This window comes from Hemiscyllium ocellatum, chromosome 12, assembly GCF_020745735.1.
Source record: "Hemiscyllium ocellatum isolate sHemOce1 chromosome 12, sHemOce1.pat.X.cur, whole genome shotgun sequence".
Lineage (NCBI taxonomy): Eukaryota > Metazoa > Chordata > Chondrichthyes > Orectolobiformes > Hemiscylliidae > Hemiscyllium > Hemiscyllium ocellatum.
The window spans coordinates 69,804,845-69,824,625 of NC_083412.1; the positions used below are offsets into that span (position 1 = coordinate 69,804,845).

General features: G+C 44.5%; 1 protein-coding gene across 1 annotated transcript in view; it reads left to right on the plus strand.

Annotated features, from left to right (window-relative positions):
* The first annotated feature begins 1,000 nt into the window (after nucleotides 1–1,000).
* LOC132820608 (NXPE family member 3-like) overlaps nucleotides 1,001–19,781 on the plus strand; it is a 91,953-nt gene continuing 73,172 nt past the window's right edge. The window contains exons 1-2 of the mRNA XM_060832812.1: nucleotides 1,001–1,181; nucleotides 10,246–10,667. Of these exons, the coding sequence (XP_060688795.1) occupies nucleotides 1,001–1,181; nucleotides 10,246–10,667 (603 nt within the window). The remainder of the gene's footprint in view (nucleotides 1,182–10,245; nucleotides 10,668–19,781) is intronic.

Below are 19,781 nucleotides of genomic sequence, written 5' to 3' on the forward strand. Positions count from 1 at the left end.
TGCCCCAAATGAATCTACTTAGTTTACTCCCTTTGAGTTAATAGTCAGACCTGAAGTAAAAGGGCCTTTGAAATTAATTAAACAGAAGTTGACAGGACTGAAGTCGGAGATCTCACACTTGGATTATGTAGCAGAGGTGAGGGAGAGATTAAAGTGGGTAGGTGAGTTGCTTAAATAGCACCTGAAGAGGGAACAATATAGAATGAAGCAATTGGCAGATAAAAACTCTGAAATTTGGAAATTTACCCATGGGGATAACATATTAGTATTGTTGTCAGTGGTAGGAGATCCCTTCAAAGCCAGGTTTAGTGGCTCCTTTCAAATTGAGCCAAGGAAACTATCTGGTAAAGTTGCTGGATAGAAATAAACTTTATTGAGAATGTCATGTGATTATGTTGAAACCTTACTGTAGTAGAGAGAGGGAACTGGAGAAACAGGTATTAGTTACTGTCCCACAGAGTGAGGAATCAAATCCAGATGTTGTGGAGTTTGCGTATCATGTCAGTTCCTAAACCTGGTTGGATTCAACCATTTTGTGTGGACTATTGGAAGGTTAACATCATAAAGATATCAGACTCTTATCTGATCCCAAGATTAGAGAACTGTTTTGAGAAATTTGGTCAAGCCGTTACATCACAAAGTTGGACTTACTGTGTGGTTATTGGCAGATACCTTTGTCAGAGAAAGTGAAAGAAGTTTCTGCATTTGTAACCCTAAATGGGCTATATCAATTCAAAGTGATGCCCTTTGGAATGAAGAACACACCAGCCACATTCCAAAGACTCATGAACAGAGTTGTGGCCGGGTAAACCAATTGTGTTGTTTATATGGATGATGTAGTGATCTTTAGCGAGCCATGGAAAGATCACATGGGACAGCTGGCAGAGTCCTTTGAATGATTACAAGAAACAAAACTGGTAATAAACTTAAAGAAAACAGAATTCGCAAAGGCAGAGATTTGTTCTTGGGACACAACATTGGTCATGGAAAGTTGACCCCAATGAACGTGAAGACGAAGGCCATCGAGAAATCTCCATTTCCTTCGAAGAAGGAGTTGCTTCCATTTTTGGGATTAAGTGATGATTCAACCAGGAGTTTATCCAAACTTCAGCAGTATGGTGCCACCATTAACAGATTCACTGAAAAACACAAAATGTTGGTGGATGGAACAATGCCAGGAGGCATTTGAATGTGTAAAAACAGTATTGATCACCACACCAGTTTTAGCAACATTAATTTTTTTTTGAAATCCTTCAAAGTTGCAATTGATGCTCACGATATAAGAGTTGGGCCTGTACTACTCCAGGAAGATGTGAAATTGAATGGTCAATTGGCGACTTTTCAAAGAAATTCAACACCCACTCGAGAAAATACTCTACCATCGAAAAAGAATTAGTGAGTTTGGTACTCGCCTTGCAATATTTTAATGTTTATGTAGATTGGACAGATTCCAATGTTATATACATATATATATATATATATATATACACGCATAGAAATTAATATGAGTATATTAACTTAGATTAATGACCTATGTAGTTCATTGCAGTGCGAGTAGAAATTAGGAAAAAAAACAAGCCATCCTTTTTCTTGTAGTGGTTGGTGTTGTGAAGTTGAAAGTATGTACTGTACCTTTAAGAGAGAGTGAATGTTGTTCTGAGCTGAGAGATTACAAGCAGCTGTGTATATGACTAGATGGCAGTCACAGAGTATATTGGAAAATGGAAAACATGCAATGCTTGGCTATGAAATTATATGAGTTGGTTGCTGTTTTGACAACAATTGAAATTTAACTAATCAGTTTAAATTATTCCCCAGGATACTAAAACCCAATTGAGTTTGAATTCCTTGTTTTGCCAACATCAAACTAATGAGATAATTCAATGTTGGGAGTCTAGAAATGCAGGCAATTTGAAAATTGGAGAAAGAGCAACTGCCATTGAGAGAGACCCATGAAATAAGGAAAAACTCTCAAAGTTACCTTTTCATATGAAATGTATTCACAGTGAACAGAACGAAGAAAAACTAGGGAATTCAGCAGCCAGGAGACTGAAGTCACAGAAGATGACATTGACTGTGTAGTTTTGAAATTAAGTTGGTGTAATTTTAATCAGAGTCTTATTGGAACAGCATATTGTTGTAGAGTTGGAGGCAGGTAATAACTGTTAAGAGAAAGGTGGGGATGTGCTTAGAGTTGTGAATAGTTGTTGTTTCATGTTCACTTTTAGAGGTTAAAAAAAATAAATCGATGCCATTTTCTTTAAATAGTGGAATTGGGGAGTTCTCTGTCACTCATATTTTAACAGATTATGAAACGAGGTGAGCTTTTCTGATTGTTTGGTGTAACTAAGAGAGGGGATCACTGATATGTCATAACAAGACCCAACAAAAACGTGCAATCTGGAGCACAGGACATCCTAGAGTCTCAAAGCAGCCAAGAGTGGGGAAGCAATTGAAGGAGTGGAGACTGAAAAACAAACTATCTTTGTCAGATCAATGGCACTGCTCAGCATGTGGTCAATGAGGGAATTGCCAGAGGTCTGGAACACTCTCACTCTGCAGTAAGGAAATATATGCCCACAGGAGTCAAGCTGGGAGAAACCTCAGTCTTAGATTCAAGAGGCAGAATATAAAATAATTAAAATGGTATTTGGCAATTGAAACGCTTGGTCCTGAGAGACAAACTATCCCATGTTTAAATACTATGAGCTTGAACCTTGATGAACATAATCAGTTTCCTGAAGACATACTGATGATACCATTCTACATACCATTACGCCATACAAATTCAGAATCAGGAGCAGTAGAGCCAACAATACCAGAAATGTGAAGTGGGAGTGATGGTTGTAGAAGAGAAGATTAGATTTTCTTTTACTTTGTTCACCCATATTGAAAGTTCACATTGCAATCGCATGTTGTAAGTTTGCAATATAAAAAAAGTTTGTATCAATTTATGATGAAATTTGATATTCTCATTGAAGAATCCCAAGGGAGTTTAATTTCACAAAATGCCCCAGAAAGGAAAGCCATGCTGGAGAACTGGAGAATGTGACATGAGGCACCAAAATGGAGGCAGGGATAAGGAAGATAATTACAGATGAGCCACTATTATTTCAGCTCTCACTAAAAATGAAACTAGAATTGCAGTGAAACACAAACTCTCGGGGTCAGTAAACACAGATTACAGGGAAGTAAATGGAGAGAAAAGACAATGTGACAGGTGCCAAGATCAAAGGGAAGAATGAGGAGGGAATGAGGTGCAGGTGGCAGAGACATTGGAGAACTGTGGGTCTTATCAGTGAGAGAGTGTGAGGAGGGTTCATTCTGGCTGACTATTGGGTTTTGTGGGTAGCTCAGGATCCGACCAAATGAAGACCATGAGAAACTTCCATTGAATATGGTCATTGCCTGGAAAATGTGTGTCATGAACGTTACTGGCTAATTTTCAGCCTGAGTCTGGATATTGTCCAGTTCTCATTGAATGTCAATGGCTGAGGAGTCATGAACAGTGTAATCATGATTAACTGACTTTGGATGGAGAGAAAGTCTGATATTGGCCAGGCCTACTACCTTATGACATACTACCCTGAGGTACACCTGCAGTGATGTTCTTGGACTGAGATGATTGATCTCTGCCAACCACGACCAGTTTCTAAAGGTAAGTATAAAGATTATGAAGCCTTTTGGTGCAGGTGCCAAGTTATCCTTTTGTCCTTAATGTATTTGTAGAATCCCTTTGCATTCTCCTTAACCCTATTTGCCAAAGCTATCTCATGTCCCTCCTGATTTCCCTCTTAAGTATATTCCTACTGCCTTCATACTCTTCTCAGGATTCACTAAATCTACCCTGTCTATACCTGAGATATGCTTCCTTCTTTTTCTGAACCAAAACCTCAATTTCTCTAGTCATTTAGCATTCCCTATACCTACCAGCTTTGCCTTTCGTCTTAAAAGGAATGTACTGTCTCTGATTTCTCGTTAACCCACTTCCGAAGGCTTCCCATTTTTCAGCCGTCCCTTTACCTTTGAACCTCCACCTCAAATCAATTTTTGAACGTTTTTGCCTAACTGTCTTTCCTCCTATTTAGATCTTTAACTTTTTGATCCGGTCTATCCTTTTCCACCACTATTGTAAAACCAACAGAATTATGATCGCTGGGTCGAAAGTGCTCCCACACTGACACCTCAGTCACCTGCCCTGCCTTATTTCCCAAGAGTAGGTCACGTTTTGCACCTTCTCCACATACTGAATCAGAAAATTATCTTGTACACACTGAACAAAGTCCTCTCCATCTAAACCCTAAACACTATGGCAGTCCTCGTCTATGTTTGGAAAGTTATTATTAACCACCCTATTTTTGGTAGAGACAACTAAGGTCTCCTTGCAAATTTGTTTCTCAATTTCCCGCTGACTGTTGCAAGGTCTATAATACAATGCCCATGACATGATCATCCCTTTCTTAGTTCTCAGTTCCACTCAAATATCTTCCCTGGAAGTATTCCCAGGAATATCCTCCCCAAGTGCAGCTGTGGTATTATCCCTTATCAAGATGCCACTCCATGTCTTCTCTTGCCTCCCTTTGTATCCTTTCTATGGCATTTGTATCCTGAAACATTAAGCTGCCCGTCCTGTCCATCCTTGAATAACATCACCATAATCAGTAGGATGTCCCATGTTCCTAACCATGCCCTGAATTCATCTGCCTTCACTTTTAAACCTCTTGCATTGAAATAAATGCAGTTTAATTCATCAGTCCTACCTTGTTCTCTGCTTTGTCCCTGCCTGCTGTGACTATTTAATTTGCTCCTTTTCCCAACTGTACCAGTCTCAGTTTGATCTCTTTTCTCACTATTACCCTCCTTACTAGTTTAAATCCTCCCAAGCAGTTTTCGCTAATCCCCATGGTCCCCTTCCAATTCAGGTGCAATCCATCCTTGTACAAGTCACTTCTACCCACAAAGAGATTCCAATGATCCAAAAATGTGAACCCTTCTCCCCTGCGCCAGCTCCTCAGCCACACATTCATCAGCTCTATTCTCCAACTGCTATCCTCACTAGCTTGTAATACTGAGATTAATCCAGATATTACTTTCCTGGAGGACCTCCTTTTTAAATTCCTGCGTAACTTTCTATATTCTCCATTAAAAATCTCATCCTTTGCCCTTCCTATGTCATTAGTTTCAATGTATACAATGACCTCCTGCTGGTCCCTCTCCCTTTTGAGAACATTCTGCACCTTCTCTGAGACACCCTTGATCCTGGCTCCAGGGAGGCAATACACCATTCTGATTTTTTGCTGCCAGTCACAGAAACATCTGTCTATGCCTCTGACTAGAGAGTTCCCTATCACAATCGATCACTTGGAACCTGATGTACCCCTCATTACATTAGAGCCATTTTTTGTACCAGAAACTTGGTTGGTCATGCTACCTTCCCCTGAGAGTCTTTCACCCCCTACATTTTCCAAACAGCATACTTGTTTGAGATGGGAATAGCCACATGAGACTTCTGCATTTTCTATCTCCCTCTCCTACCTTTCCTGGAGTTAACCCATATACTTGACTGAATCTGCAGTTTTTCTCCCTTCCTAAAACTGCCTTCCATCATACCCCAGCTCCGGTAAATTCCTTATTGCCTCTAACTGCTGCTCCAACAGATCCATGTGATATGATAGGATTTGCAACCAAGGACACTGCCTGCAGACATAATCATCAATAACATGGAAACTCTCCCTAAACTCCCACATCTGATATGAAGAGCATAAAACTCTACTGAAGGCTATCTTTGCTCCTTCACAATCTACAGAGCAGAAGATAGTATTGTCTTATTGCTCTCAAAAAATACTGGTGCAAGCCATCTTATTACTTATGGTGTATAAATTTAAAATTTATTCAAGCGACAGATCTGGATAAAAAATATAAGCAAGAAAGAACCCACTCTACTCACAATCATAGATTTACAGCAAGGTTTCACTTAAAAACTATGCACTAACCTGTTCCTATGCTGTGAGCTCTCCCACACAGGTTTCTCCAAGGTCAGCTGTGTGCTACGCTGTTTGTTAATTCTTCCTAGATGCACTCCAATGCCCAGAGATACTTGAACTCAAACAGCAAAGGCAGTAGTTGTGCAGATTCACTGCTGTGTCAGACAGGATTGTAGATTTCTTTCTCTGATCATGTGGTCACTGCTTTGTCTGTCTTCCTCTGTTTTAAAGTGCCATTGTTTTGATCTTTATTCCCTCAAAGTTCCAAAATAATGCAACAGCATATAAAACAATAATTGCTGTTCCTCGAATTTGAGGAAATCACCTCCAACACCTAAAATACCTTCAAAAAGGAGCAGCTCTTACTGCTACAATTTTTGCCCATCCTCCATCTTGGATTACTCTACCAACTGTATACACAAAGCGTAAGATGGAGGCATTTTACACTCAAGCTTCACGTGCAGTGATGTCACCTAGCTGTCTTCAAGGTTGCATGCCTTTCTCAGATAATACAACAAACTCCAAAGAATTGTTTACTGATACCAAAATGTCAATGCTTCGGCCATTTGATCAACCCCAGAACAACAGAAATCTCTTTCTGTGGACAAACTGGAGAAAAGCAGAAAGTGGGGTTGCCCTGGGTGTCGTTGGGTGACAGATGTCACAGAGCAATTACACATGAGCTACTGGGGAGGTGACTCAAGGTGGAGGAGGGGAGATGTGATAGGTGGAAGGAGGTCAAGGTGAGGGTGATAGGCCGGAGTGGGGTGGGGGTGGAGAGGTCAGGATGTGATAGGTGGAAGGAGGCTGCCTCGTGCTCCCACGAGGAGGTTGAACAGTTCATCAACTTTACCAACACCTTCCATCCCGACCTCAAATTAACCTGGACTGTCTCAGACTCCTCCCACCCCTTCCTAGACCTTTCCATTTCTATCTCGGGCGACCGACTCAACACAGACATCTACTATAAACCGACTGACTCCCACAGCTACCTCGACTACACCTCCTCCCACCCTGCCCCCTGTAAAAACTCCATCCCATATTCCCAATTACTTCGTCTCCGCCGCATCTGCTCCCAGGAGGACCAGTTCCAATACCATACAGCCCAGATGGCCTCCTTCTTCAAGGACCGCAGATTTCCCCCAGACGTGATCGACGATGCCCTCCACCGCATCTCCTCCACTTCCTGCTCCTCTGCCCTTGAGCCCCGCTCCTCCAACCGCCACCAAGACAGAACCCCACTGGTTCTCACCTACCACCCCACCAACCTCCGTATACAGCGTATCATCCGCCGTCATTTCCGCCAACTCCAAACGGACCCCACCACCAGGGATATATTTCCCTCCCCTCCCCTATCAGCGTTCCAAAAAGACCACTCCCTTCGTGACTCCCTCATCAGGTCCACACCCCCCACCAACCCAACCTCCACTCCCGGCACCTTCCCCTGCAACCGCAGGAAATGCAAAACTTGCGCCCACACCTCCTCCTTTACTTCTCTCCAAGGCCCCAAGGGATCCTTCCATATCTGCCACAAATTCACCTGCACCTCCACACACATCATCTATTGCATTTGCTGCACCTGATGTAGCCTCCTCTATATTGGAGAGACGGGCCGCCAACTTGCGGAACGCTTCAGGGAACACCTCTGGGACGCCCGGACCAACCAACCCCACCACCCCGTGGCTCAACACTTTAACTCTCCCTCCCACTCCACCGAGGACATGCAGGTCCTTGGACTCCTCCATAGCCAGAACATAACAACACGACGGCTGGAGGAAGAGCGCCTCATCTTCCGCCTGGAACCCTCCAGCCACAAGGGATGAACTCAGATTTCTCCAGTTTCCTCATTTCCCCTCCCCTCACCTTGTCTCAGTCGATTCCCTTGAACTCAGCACCGCCCTCCTAACCTGCAATCTTCTTCCTGACCTCTCCGCCCCCACCCCACTCCGGCCTATCACCCTCACCTTGACCTCCTTCCACCTATCACATTCTCCATCGCCCCTCCCCCAAGTCCCTCCTCCCTACCTTTTATCTTAGCCTGCCTGGCACCCTCTCCTCATTCCTGATGAAGGGCTCTGGCCCGAAACGTCGAATTTCCTGTTCCTTGGATGCTGCCTGACCTGCTGTGCTTTAACCAGCAACACATTTTTCAGCAGTAATATAACCTTAACCTTGATTCCTGCTCTTTCTCACTTTGTGAATTGCTTCCCCTCCGAGCTCAAGTTACTAATTTCTATCATTTGTGTGTGTTGCTGCAGCTGTCAGGCCATTATCTCCATTCCTCATCGATTACTGTCCTCTCACTGACTGGATCATGTGTCAATATCTGAACCAGTCTTTGTTAATCATTTTGCTGCAAACACAGACTGTTCGAGAAAGCCAGCAAGTATGTCAGAACCTGTGCAGAGAAATAGAGTTAACATTTTGAGTCTGGTCTGACTCTTAAGAAAAGAATTATGTTGTGATGGAACTGCAGAGTGATGCTTGCAGAAATGTCGGGGTTTTTTGTTCGACATGATAGCCCAGAATAGGTAGAAATTCCTGCTGTGCAATCAGTAATGTATTAATTTACTGAGTTGACTCTGTATAAGTTCTATTGGGTGGCATTCAATGAACAGTGATGTCCTCCAGGATATTCTAAACTCCGTGACCCCGCAAAGTTAATTTGAAATTGCTGTTCACTCCCATCAGAATTACTTTATAGGGAAGATGAGAAAAACTCACACTGTGTTAACTTGTTACTGTAAAGTCAGCAGAACACTGGGAACAGGTGAGCAGTCTGTTTCTTCATTGGAGAATGGCTCATGAGTTTAAAGGGGAGAAAATGTAAATTGTCATACAGTTGCTGAAAGCAAACTAAGATACATAGAAAATGGAACACATAAACACTGCAGCCCTTCGACCCTCGATGTTGTGCCGACCTGTGAAATCAATTTGAAGCCCATCTAACCTACATTATTCCATTATCATCCATATATTTATCAAATGACCATTTTAAATGTCCTTAAAAGTTGATGAGTCTACTACAGTTGCAGGCAGGGCATTCTTCACCCTTCCCACTGAGTGAAGAACCTACCTCTGACATCTGTCCTATATTGATCACCTCTCAATTTAAAGCTATGTTTCCTTGTGCTAGCCATCACCATCTGAGGGAAAAGGCTCTTAATGTTCACCCTATCTAATGCTCTGATCATCTTTTAAGACTCAATTAAGTCACCTCTCAACCTTCTTCTGTCTAATGAAAACAGCCTCAAGTTCCTTAGCCTTTCCGCATAAGATTGTCCCTTCATACCAGCAACATCCTGGTAAATCTCCTCTGCATCCTTTCCAATGCTTTCACATCTTTCTTATAATGCTGCAACCAGAACTGTACACATACTCCAAATGTGGTCTCACCAGAGTTTTGTACAGCTGCAACATGACATCATGACCCTGAAACTCAATCTCTCCACCAAGAAAAGCTAACACACCATACACCTTCTTAACAACCCTCTCAACCTGGATGGCAACTTTCAGGGATATATGTACGTGCACACCGAGATCTCTTGGCTCATCCAAACTACCAAGAATCTTACCATTAGCCCAGTACTCTGTATTCCTGTTAGTCTTTCCAAAGTTAATCACCTCACACTTTTCCACATTAAATGCCACTTGCCACCTCTCAGCCCAGCTCTGGAACATATTTATGTCCCTCTGTAACGCCACTGACTGTAGTTTAATCCGCAAATTTACTAACTCATCCTTCTACACCCTCATCCAGGTCACTTATAAAAATGACAAAGAACGGTGGCCCTAAAATAGATCCTTGCGGAACACCACTAGTAACTGAACTCCAGGATGAACATTTTCCAACCATCACCACCCTGCCTTCTTTCAGCTAGCTAATTTCTGATCCAAACTGCTAAATCACCCTCAATCCCACACCTTCATTTTCTGCAATAGCTTACTGTGGAGAACCTTATCAAACGCTGTTCTGAAATCCATATACACCACATCAATGGCTTTGCCCTCATCCACCTGTTTGATCACCTTCTAAAAGAACTAGAGGAGGTATCGACTCATTTCTCAGCTCCTCTGTGTTTGCTGCATGATACCAGTGCACACTTTATGTCAGCAACTCATTTATTAGAATAGCAGTCTGGAAAGTGTGCACAATCTGAGATCTGCTGTCTGCAGCTGAGAGCCCTCCACTTCCAGAAACCATGAGCATCAGCAACATTGTGGCTTAGAATGTCAAGAAATTCTGCTTTTTGTGTTTTAGGTCTGAAAACATTGGATCTTGGTAATCCTATCAAGATTGGTCCTCATCTTGCAGTGAACGTGGAGAACAACATTGTGGTAGAATTTCACCCTCATGGTCTTCCCATCCAATTCCGCACCTTTCCAAAACACCTGCGTTATGCTTCAAATGTACTGGATGAAATTAGAGGAGGAGGAAACACAGTTATAGCCATTACCTTAACGGCCCATTTCACCCCTTTTCCTGTCGAAGTCTATATTCGGAGAATACAGAATATCAGGAGATCAATTCTACAGTTACTCGACAGGAGCCCGGATATACTGATTGTAATAAAGACAGCCAATGTCCAGGAACAGCCCCCACACATCATTAACTCTGCCAGTGACTGGTACGCTTATCAGTTTGATTCAGTGATGAGGAAGATGTTCACAGGCATCAACGTGGTATTTGTTGATGCCTGGGAGATGACAATAGCACATTACCTTCTTCACCATATACATCCCGGGAGAATTATTATAAAGAATGAAGTAGATGTGATTCTTTCATATGTGTGCCCTTCTGTAATATAATGACATTTGTATGGGATCAATTATAACCTGGGTTTTTTTTCATATGATTCAAAATCTCAAGTATAACTTCATATTTTTAGGGGTCTATATCACCACTGCTACAGGATATCCATATCTGACACATGTCTAATAAACCTGGTCTGAACATGCCCACTGAATGCACGTCATACAAACTGTTCAATTATTCAGCACTTCCCCACACTCCTGCTCACACAATATTTCACACACGTAGCATGTCATTTACAGAGACTCTCTTTCACACATGCACACACCATTCCTCAAGCAAAAACACTGTGGGAAAAGATCTGCCACCTGCCTACCCATGATAGGCCCACACAGAGCATAGGAAAACAAACTTGACCAAACTATACCAGAAACACCCAGAATGCCTCAGCAGAGACCAAACAGACTGACAAGTGAAGCCAGAGAGCATTCGCAGACAAGGGAATATACTTCCTAAAACACACTAACAATACCAGGTCAACACAGTAATACCAAAGCCACACAAAGAACAGGTCAGATGGAGAGGCATCACCAAGGACATCGCTCCAGAACAGGAGCAATGGAAGCACCTTACTGTTTCAAAAGAGACATTCTCACCTCCCTGCAAAGAGGACTGGAGTCTCCTGATCCCATTGATACTGTCAGGATGCTGCACTGTATCGAGAATCAGGACATTCATCTGATAACTGTTTTTCAATTATTATCACTGTAACTAGATTACTCCATTTCCAAATACAGTGTATCTTTCCCCACTTTAATTACCTTATTGTACAAGATTCCTATAAAACCTGGCTTCATCCTCAGTTTGGGGAAGAGTATTCTCTGCCAGCTGGACAGGCTGTCTGTGTTGTTTCAGCTTAGTCAATTTCTCTCCTGCGATATCACCGTACTAATAAGCTGTTTGTCAGTTTCACTCCAAACTGCGCTTTGTGATCTCTAATTTAATGGGCTAGTTTCTCCGACAGTTTGGCGTTAGTCGGCAGCCCCTTTTTTCTTCTCTCTCAACAGGGTAAGTGAAGCTGATATTTCAAATTTAGCCCAACTCAGACCTGGCCAGCCCTGCCCCAACGGCTCAGACCAGAGAAAGGCTGGACAACTGGGGAGGGTGGCCACATTTCGGATGTAGCAACTGTGGCAAATTGGTTTCAGTGACCACAGGCTTGGCCTACGGAGGTAGTCGAGCAAGCACCTAAATTAATCACCAACATTTTAACTAATTTGGCAGCCAGCTACTGTGGCAATTTGGAAGCTGAGCATCCACAAACTTGGCTCCTAAATTGATCAACTAAATTTTAAGTTCCTCTGCAGAACTTTCCCCGAGTTCCAAGACCTACACACAGTAGAGGTTTCAGGAATGCCCATGACAGAGTCACTCTTCCCAACCCGTGAACTTTAGTATCGGACCAGCCACTGTCCCTGATGTGGTCATCATTTCCACTACCTTCCCAGTCACCCTCCTGGGCCGACAGACCTTATGCAAACTAAATGCCAGCATTCACTGTTCCCCTGAGCGTCTCACACTGGTGATCCCGGTCACCCACTACTCCATGTTGCCGGTGGCAATCACCTGCAGCCCTGAACCCTCTGACCAGGCAAGCTCCCGCTACACCTGTCCATGCCCCAACACACCTACCCACGCTCTTCTTGACCCCCTTCTTTCCCTATTACCAACGGCCCCTTCATCCCCCACTTTATCTTTCCTCTGCTGGGTGATAGTGACAGGCCTTGGTCTGTCAGTTTCACTGTGCAGCTTCTGGTCCTCAGGACCCAGCATCACCACATCCTGCACTCACAGACCCTCCTCTCACCCTCCCCTCCCCGTTAGCAGCAACTGGCCTGTACTTTGTGGGACCACTGAGGGTGACAGCAGAGGTACAGCTTGGCAAGGTACAGGCTGCACTGTTCTGCGACGGCCCGACGGCAGTCCCACACATTCCCCTCATTGTCAAAAGCCCATGACTCCCCAAGGGTTCAGGCTTCATGATGGTGCACCTGAGGAAGCACCTCCCCCTTCACTTCGCACCCCTCGGTCAGACCCCCGCTCCTCTAGTGGAGATTGCCCAACTTGGGCAGGATGAGTTTGGTACTCCTGCAATACTCCAGGCCACTTTCACCATGCAAACCCCAGGCACTGCCCCCTCCTACAAAAATCCCCTGTTGCTTGCTGGCCTTCCAGCATCACTGTGGGTGCAGCACCCCAACCACGCAGGCCAGTGAGATCCTGCCCACCACACACTGTCACAGTGAAACAGGGAGCTATCCTGCATCCTATACAGCAATACCCACTGTCACCTACAGTAGCAGAAGGCATCAAGCCGGTGATTGACTCCCTCCTAACACAGGGTGCCCTAGTTCCAGCAACCAGTCCCTGTAATATGCCCATCCTATCCATCCCAGAACTAGGGGAGGCCAGAGAAGTGGCGTTTTGCCCAGGATCTGAAGGCTGTAAACGCAATTGTGATTCCCTGCTCCCCAGTTGTTCCGTACACTAACACCATCCTCACCACTATCCCTCCCTCCGCCACCTGCTTTTCTGTAATCGAACTCTGTTCAGCCTTTTTCTCCATCAAACTGTCCCCTGAAAGCCAGTACCTTTTTGCTTTTATGTACGGCGGCTGCCGGTACACATGGATCAGATTTCCCCAGGATTACATGGAGAGCCCCACAGTCTATGGTGCTACAGTACACCGTATCCTCTCTACTTTACACCTGCCATGCAACAGTACCCTTCTGCAATATGCGGATGATTTGTTACTGACCTCCACCTCCACCAGATCATGCATGCAGGACACTGTCGCATTATTCTGCTGTCTTGCAGCGGACGGACATAGAGTCTCCGTGGAGCAAATGTAACTCTGCTAGTACACAGTGAAGTACTTGGGATACAAACTCTCCAATGGCCTCAGGGTACTACCTAGAGAGAGAGTCGCAGCCATCACTCAGCTCTCCCCTCCAGCCACAAGAACTCAGCTGCAGGCTTTCATGGGGATGGTGAATTATTGCAGGCACTGGATCCCAGACCACCTCGCCATTGACAAGACCCTCAGGGAGGCAATCTCACGAAAGCAGCCAGTGAAGTGACACCAAAGACGGACACCAAAGATGAATTAAAACAGCGACTGGGGTCTCTGCTCCTGGCCTGGGGGGCCCAACCTAAACTCAGCCCTTCTACCTATAATTTGGAGATGCCGGTGTTGGACTGGGGTGTACAAAGTTAAAAATCACATAACACCAGGTTATAGTCCAACGGGTTTAATTGGAAGTACTAGCTTTCGGAGCACTGCTCCGTCATCAGGTGATTGTGGAATACACAATTGTAAGGCGCAGAATTTATAGCAAAAGTTTAGAGTGTGATGTAACTGAAATTATACATTGAAAAATGTTAAGTCTCTCATCTGTTAGAATAACCATGTTAGTTTCACTTCTTTCATATGTAAATCACAAAACTGTTTTCAAAAGTTACATTCTCAGGTTAACTGTAACAATTGATGTCAGCCCAGACAAGATGCTGAAGGTGTTAGCCCCTGTGTTCTGTTGTCTGTGCCATAATGTTTAGACTGATTCTAATCTAAAAGAATGAGTTAACAGAGTCTTACATGGAGTCATACAGTTTTTAAGCAAAATACAATATTTCTCTGCAGGTACAAATTTACCCACAAACATATGTGTGTAGGTGTGCATGTGGGACAAGGGTGAGACATTTAATAATCTGCAGTGACTTGCGGGCCAACACCTTCCTGAGGATGGCCCGTGGCTATGTTCAGAGATTCAATCAGACCTGCTGCTGAGTCTGCACTAAGTCCCTGTCCACTCTCATGGGGGCATTCCCTTAGTCTCAATCCCCTTAAGCATCTCTAACATGGCAGAGTGGTGGCTAGACCCAGACAGATGCCCTGAGGTTACCACACTAGCAATATCATCAGCCATGAACAAATATGGGAACAACTGTTTGAAACACACTCAGCCATCTGGCTGGGATGCTGGCTGCGGTTGGTGCACTGACTCCCTGCTCCTATCTCCCACAGCGCGACGATCCACTGCAGAAGGCAACAATTTAAACCTATGGGACCACCCAGAATACCACCTTCCTCACTGTTTGGACAGGAACCCAGACCCGCCATCTCCGGACCTACAATGGCACTTATTTTATCTGTGGCCACAAAGCCTACCATTGTCCTGGACTAGAAGCTGCTATGTCAGGTGCGCAGTACCATTCATTTATCAGTCCCAGACCCCTCCCTTCTCAAAGCCCATGACCCGCAGCAAACGAGCCCTCGCTGCTATCACAGCAGCTCTCTACCTCATGGCACCCCCCCAGTGCAACCCTGCAGTTACAGATAGAAGCCCACAAACTCACTGCCACACTAGAGGAGGTGGCAAACTCCACAGCTGAAGCACTCGCCCAGCTGAATGCAGATTGCTCTACAGAACAGGATGGCCCTGGACTACCTGCTCGCTGTGAAAGAGGGCACACACGCCTTCATCGGTGCTGATTGCTGCACTTACATTCCTGACCCCAGCGAAAACATCACAGATCTGGCCCAACATATCTGGCAGGCAGCTTCTGTCCTGCATGAGTAGAGCTCCCACTGGGACCTGTGGGACTGGGCAGCTCCACTACAGGGACTGATAGCCTTCATTGCTTTCATTGCCGGGCTTGTGGTGCTGGCCATTTCCATCCAACTGTGCAGTTCACGCCTGTGTGCAATATTGCTACCCTCAGACTCCCTCACCATATAGCAGGCACAGATCCATTGGGAGAACGACCCTGCCCCTGTGATAACCTCGACTGAGCCAGACACAGACACTGAGAGCTATCTGTCTGAAACCAAGCATCCCCACAGGACAATCCCCCTGGCTCTGGCTACATTGACCCTTTTCATCCCTCCCTGAAGCATAAAAGAGGGAATTGTGGGAAAAGATCTGCCACCTGCCTGTCCACACAGAATATAGGAAAGCAAACTTGACCAAACTAAACCAAAAACACCCAGAATGCTTTAGCAAAGACCAAACAGACTGACAAGTGAAACCAGAAAGCACTCGCAAACAAGGGAATACACTTCCTAAAACACACTAACAATACCAGGTCAACACAGCTGTCCCAAAGTCCCGTGGGCAGACTCATAACACAACAATACCAAAACCACACAAAGAACAGGTCAGATGGAGAGGCACCACCAAGGACATCGCTCCCAGAACAGGAGCAATGGAAGCACCTTACTGTTTCAAAAGAGACATTCTCACCTCCCTGCAAAGAGGACTGGAGTCTCATGATCCCATTGATACTGTCAGGGTGCTGCATTGTATCGAGAATCAGGACATTCATCTGATAACTGTTTTTCAATTATTATCACTGTAACTAGATTACTCCATTTCCAAATACAGTGTATCTTTCCCCACTTTAATTACCTTATTGTACAAGATTCCTATAAAACCTGGCTTCATCCTCAGTTTGAGGAAGAGTATTCTCTGCCAGCTGGATAGGCTGTCTGTGTTGTTTCAGCTTAGTCAATTTCTCTCCTGCGATATCACCGTACTAATAAGCTGTTTGTCAGTTTCACTTCAAACTGTGCTTTGTGATCTCTAATTTAATGGGCTAGTTTCTCCGACAGTTTGGCGTTAGTCGGCAGCCCCTTTTCCTTCTCTCTCAACAGGGTAAGTGAAGCTGATATTTCAAATTTAGCCCAACTCAGACCTGGCCAGCCCTGCCCCAGCGGCTCAGACCAGAGAAAGGCTGGACAACCGCACTTTGTGATCTCTAATTTATTGGGCTAATTTCACCGACATACGCATACTTCTTGCACGTGCATATACACACACACTCTCACTCACTCACACATCACCTTCATATATGTACGCAGACACACATTGATCCTCTCACACCCACATCATCTTCCAAAAACACTCACACACTTTCTGATTTGCATGCACTCACACCAACTTGCATACATGTCAACAAACAAACACACACATGCTCAATCCCACCCGTGCAGACATGCACACTGCTTTCTCTTACACACGGGCTACTGTACAATTAATGTGTAGTTGGGGTGCGATTATGTACAGCAGTTTGGTGAAGGCGCACTGCACATGGGGACTTCATTCTGAGGCCGCCTCACTGCCCCTTCCATCTTTCTGCTTCCACAGGGAAACAGAGGGTGGTTCCTGAGAAAGATGTTTACCCCTCTCTACAGATGGGTTAATGTCACCTGAGATGTTATACTGAGAAGGCTGCAAAGAAACTCTCCTTTACAGCTGGGATCGTGAGTTCTGGCATGGAGTTCGCCTCCACATTCACAGTGGAACAGAAGGACTCTGAGATCTGCACGATGTCCTCTGCATCCTCCAGAAGTCTTTACAGTGCCAGGAGGCAAGTACACCAAGTCTCTCAGTGAGCATGCTCACCAAGGCTCTCTCTACGCTGCCCTCCCAATGTTCCTGTAAGAGTTCTCTCCAACAGAACTCGTCTGTGAACTTCTGGAGCAGAGAGCTAGCTCACTTTATGCCCCCTCCACTTGGTCTGTTTTGAGTCCATTTCTGCTCAGCGACTTACCTTGTACTGATCCCAATTCTGTTGAACCTCTCGGTTATGGTCAGTCCCAATGCCTGAGCTGGTAGCAGTGTCAGATCAAGTGACAGTACCTCCACATCCCTCCTGTGGTTTCCTGCCTCTCTTTTTATTTACCTGTGAGACATGGGCATCATTGGTTGACCCAGCATCTATTGCCATCTCAAGTTGCCCTTGAGAAGGTGGCAGTGAGCTGCCTTCTTGAACTACTGTAGTCCATGTACTGGAAGTGGACTCACAATTTCCATGATTTTGACAAAAAAAAACACTGAAAGAACAGCAATAGGTTTCCAAGTCAGTGGTTTAGAAAGGAACTTGCTGGTACAGGAGTTGCAACAAATTTTCTGCCCGTGCCCTTCTAAATGATTGTGGGTTTGGAAGATGCTTTCTAAAGATCTTCAGATGAGTTTTATCTTCCAATGAATTTCCATAGTGCATCTAGTAGACAGTATATACTGCTACCATTCAGTGTTGGTGGTGGTGGGATGAATATTTTTGGATGTGGTGCCAAGTAAGTGGGTTACTTTGACCTGAATGGTGTTGGTTCTTGAGTGTTTAAGTGTTATGCCTGCCACTGCTGGAGGTATGTGGAGACAGGGAGAGGCAGGTGTGAAGTTAGGATCTCTGGAAGGTATCTGAGGATGTGTTGAAACATGGAAATAATCTTTGTGAGTCTAAAGTGCTGGCATATGCCGTGGGTGAGTGATGGTCTTGTTGTACATTGATCAGTATGAGGAGTGAGTTGTTTATTCAGGCAAAGATGTGCAAAGGCACTGGCATTAGCCCCCAATGTGAGATCATTGAACTTATTGTAATATTGTAGCAAGGTATTTGTGGTATTCACCCTCCTGGATACCTGCTCCTACTCACTTCAGAAGTATTCCATGAGGACTCCTGATCTTCAGAAAACATGGTCTCCATCCACTGCCCACCTCCATGAGTAAGGCCTCTAGTCCAGAGCCCTTTCTGGGCTCTAGTTCTCGATTTCCTCATTTGCAGTGACCAAACTGGTATTCAGCAGCATCCTCCTGTATGTAATTCCAGCTTCCTCTGAGAGAGAGTGATTGCCTTTCAGAGCTGGAGGTAACTGTAACAGTTGCTGGTCTTACTTGCTGTGAAGCTCCAGTGTGTGTGTGTGTGTGTGTGTGTGCGTGTGTGTGTGTGTATATACAGCCAGTCAGAAGCTGTGCTGTGTCCAGAAATCATTTGAATGTGGATGCAGCCCATTGCCTCCCCTGTACTGGAAAAACAGTCCTATAAATCTTTGTCCAATTGACTTTTGTAACTTTCTAGAATAAATAGTATAAGACTCTGGTGAGGCCTCATCTGGAGTATTGTGTGCAGTTTTGGTCGCCATACTATAGGAAGGATGTGGAAGCTTTAGAACGAGTGCAGAGGAGGTTTACCAGGATGTTGCCTGGAATGGTAGGAAAATCTTATGAGGAAAGGCTGAGACACTTGGGGCTGTTCTCATTGGAGAAGAGAAGGTTTAGGGGAGATCTGATAGAAGTGTATAAGATGATTAGGGGTTTAGATAGGGTAGATACTAAGAACCTTTTACCGCTAATGGAGTCAGGTGTTACTAGGGGACATAGCTTTAAATTAAGGGGTGGTAGGTATAGGACAGATGTTAGGGGTAGATTCTTCACACAGCGGGTTGTGAGTTCATGGAATGCCCTGCCCGTATCAGTGGTGAACTCTCCTTCTTTATGTTCATTTAAGCGGGCATTGGATAGGCATTTGGAAGTTATTGGGCTAGTATAGGTTAGGTAGGACTCGGTCGGCGCAACATCGAGGGCCGAAGGGCCTGTACTGCGCTGTATCCTTCTATGTTCTATGTTCTATGTTCTAAATATGAATTTAAATGCAGATACCAATTGTCTTTTAAGTATTTGCACGTTCAATTCAGGGAAATTAATACAGGTAGTTCTTGGAGAATGCATGATTTACTTATAACTTTGCTGAGGAATTAAGAATGGGAGTTTTGAGTATGCTTACCTCTGATCGCAACAGTATCATTCCAGTGGTGATCATTTCACACACACGCAACAGTGTCAGCGCCAATCTTCATGTTTTGCATATGCACTGATGTCAGCTGCTGACAGAGCAGCTTTCTGTGAGAGATACATTGAGCAGCTTCCTGTGAAAGGTACACTACTCCTAGATTATCATTTTTTTGTAAAATGGAGGGGCAGAGTGACAAGGATGTTTGCAAGAAGCGTCCTGCTGATAAAATTGTGGGTGGTGAATACAAAGGCTGTAACACTGGAAGAGAAGCCAGATATTATGAAGAGTTTTGAACATAAGCAGAGAATGTGATATAGCTCGCTGAACGAGGGAGTCTACCTTACGTTTGATGATGACTCTTTTTCCCTGCATTAACAATATTTTTTCAAAGTACTATGTTATATTTACTT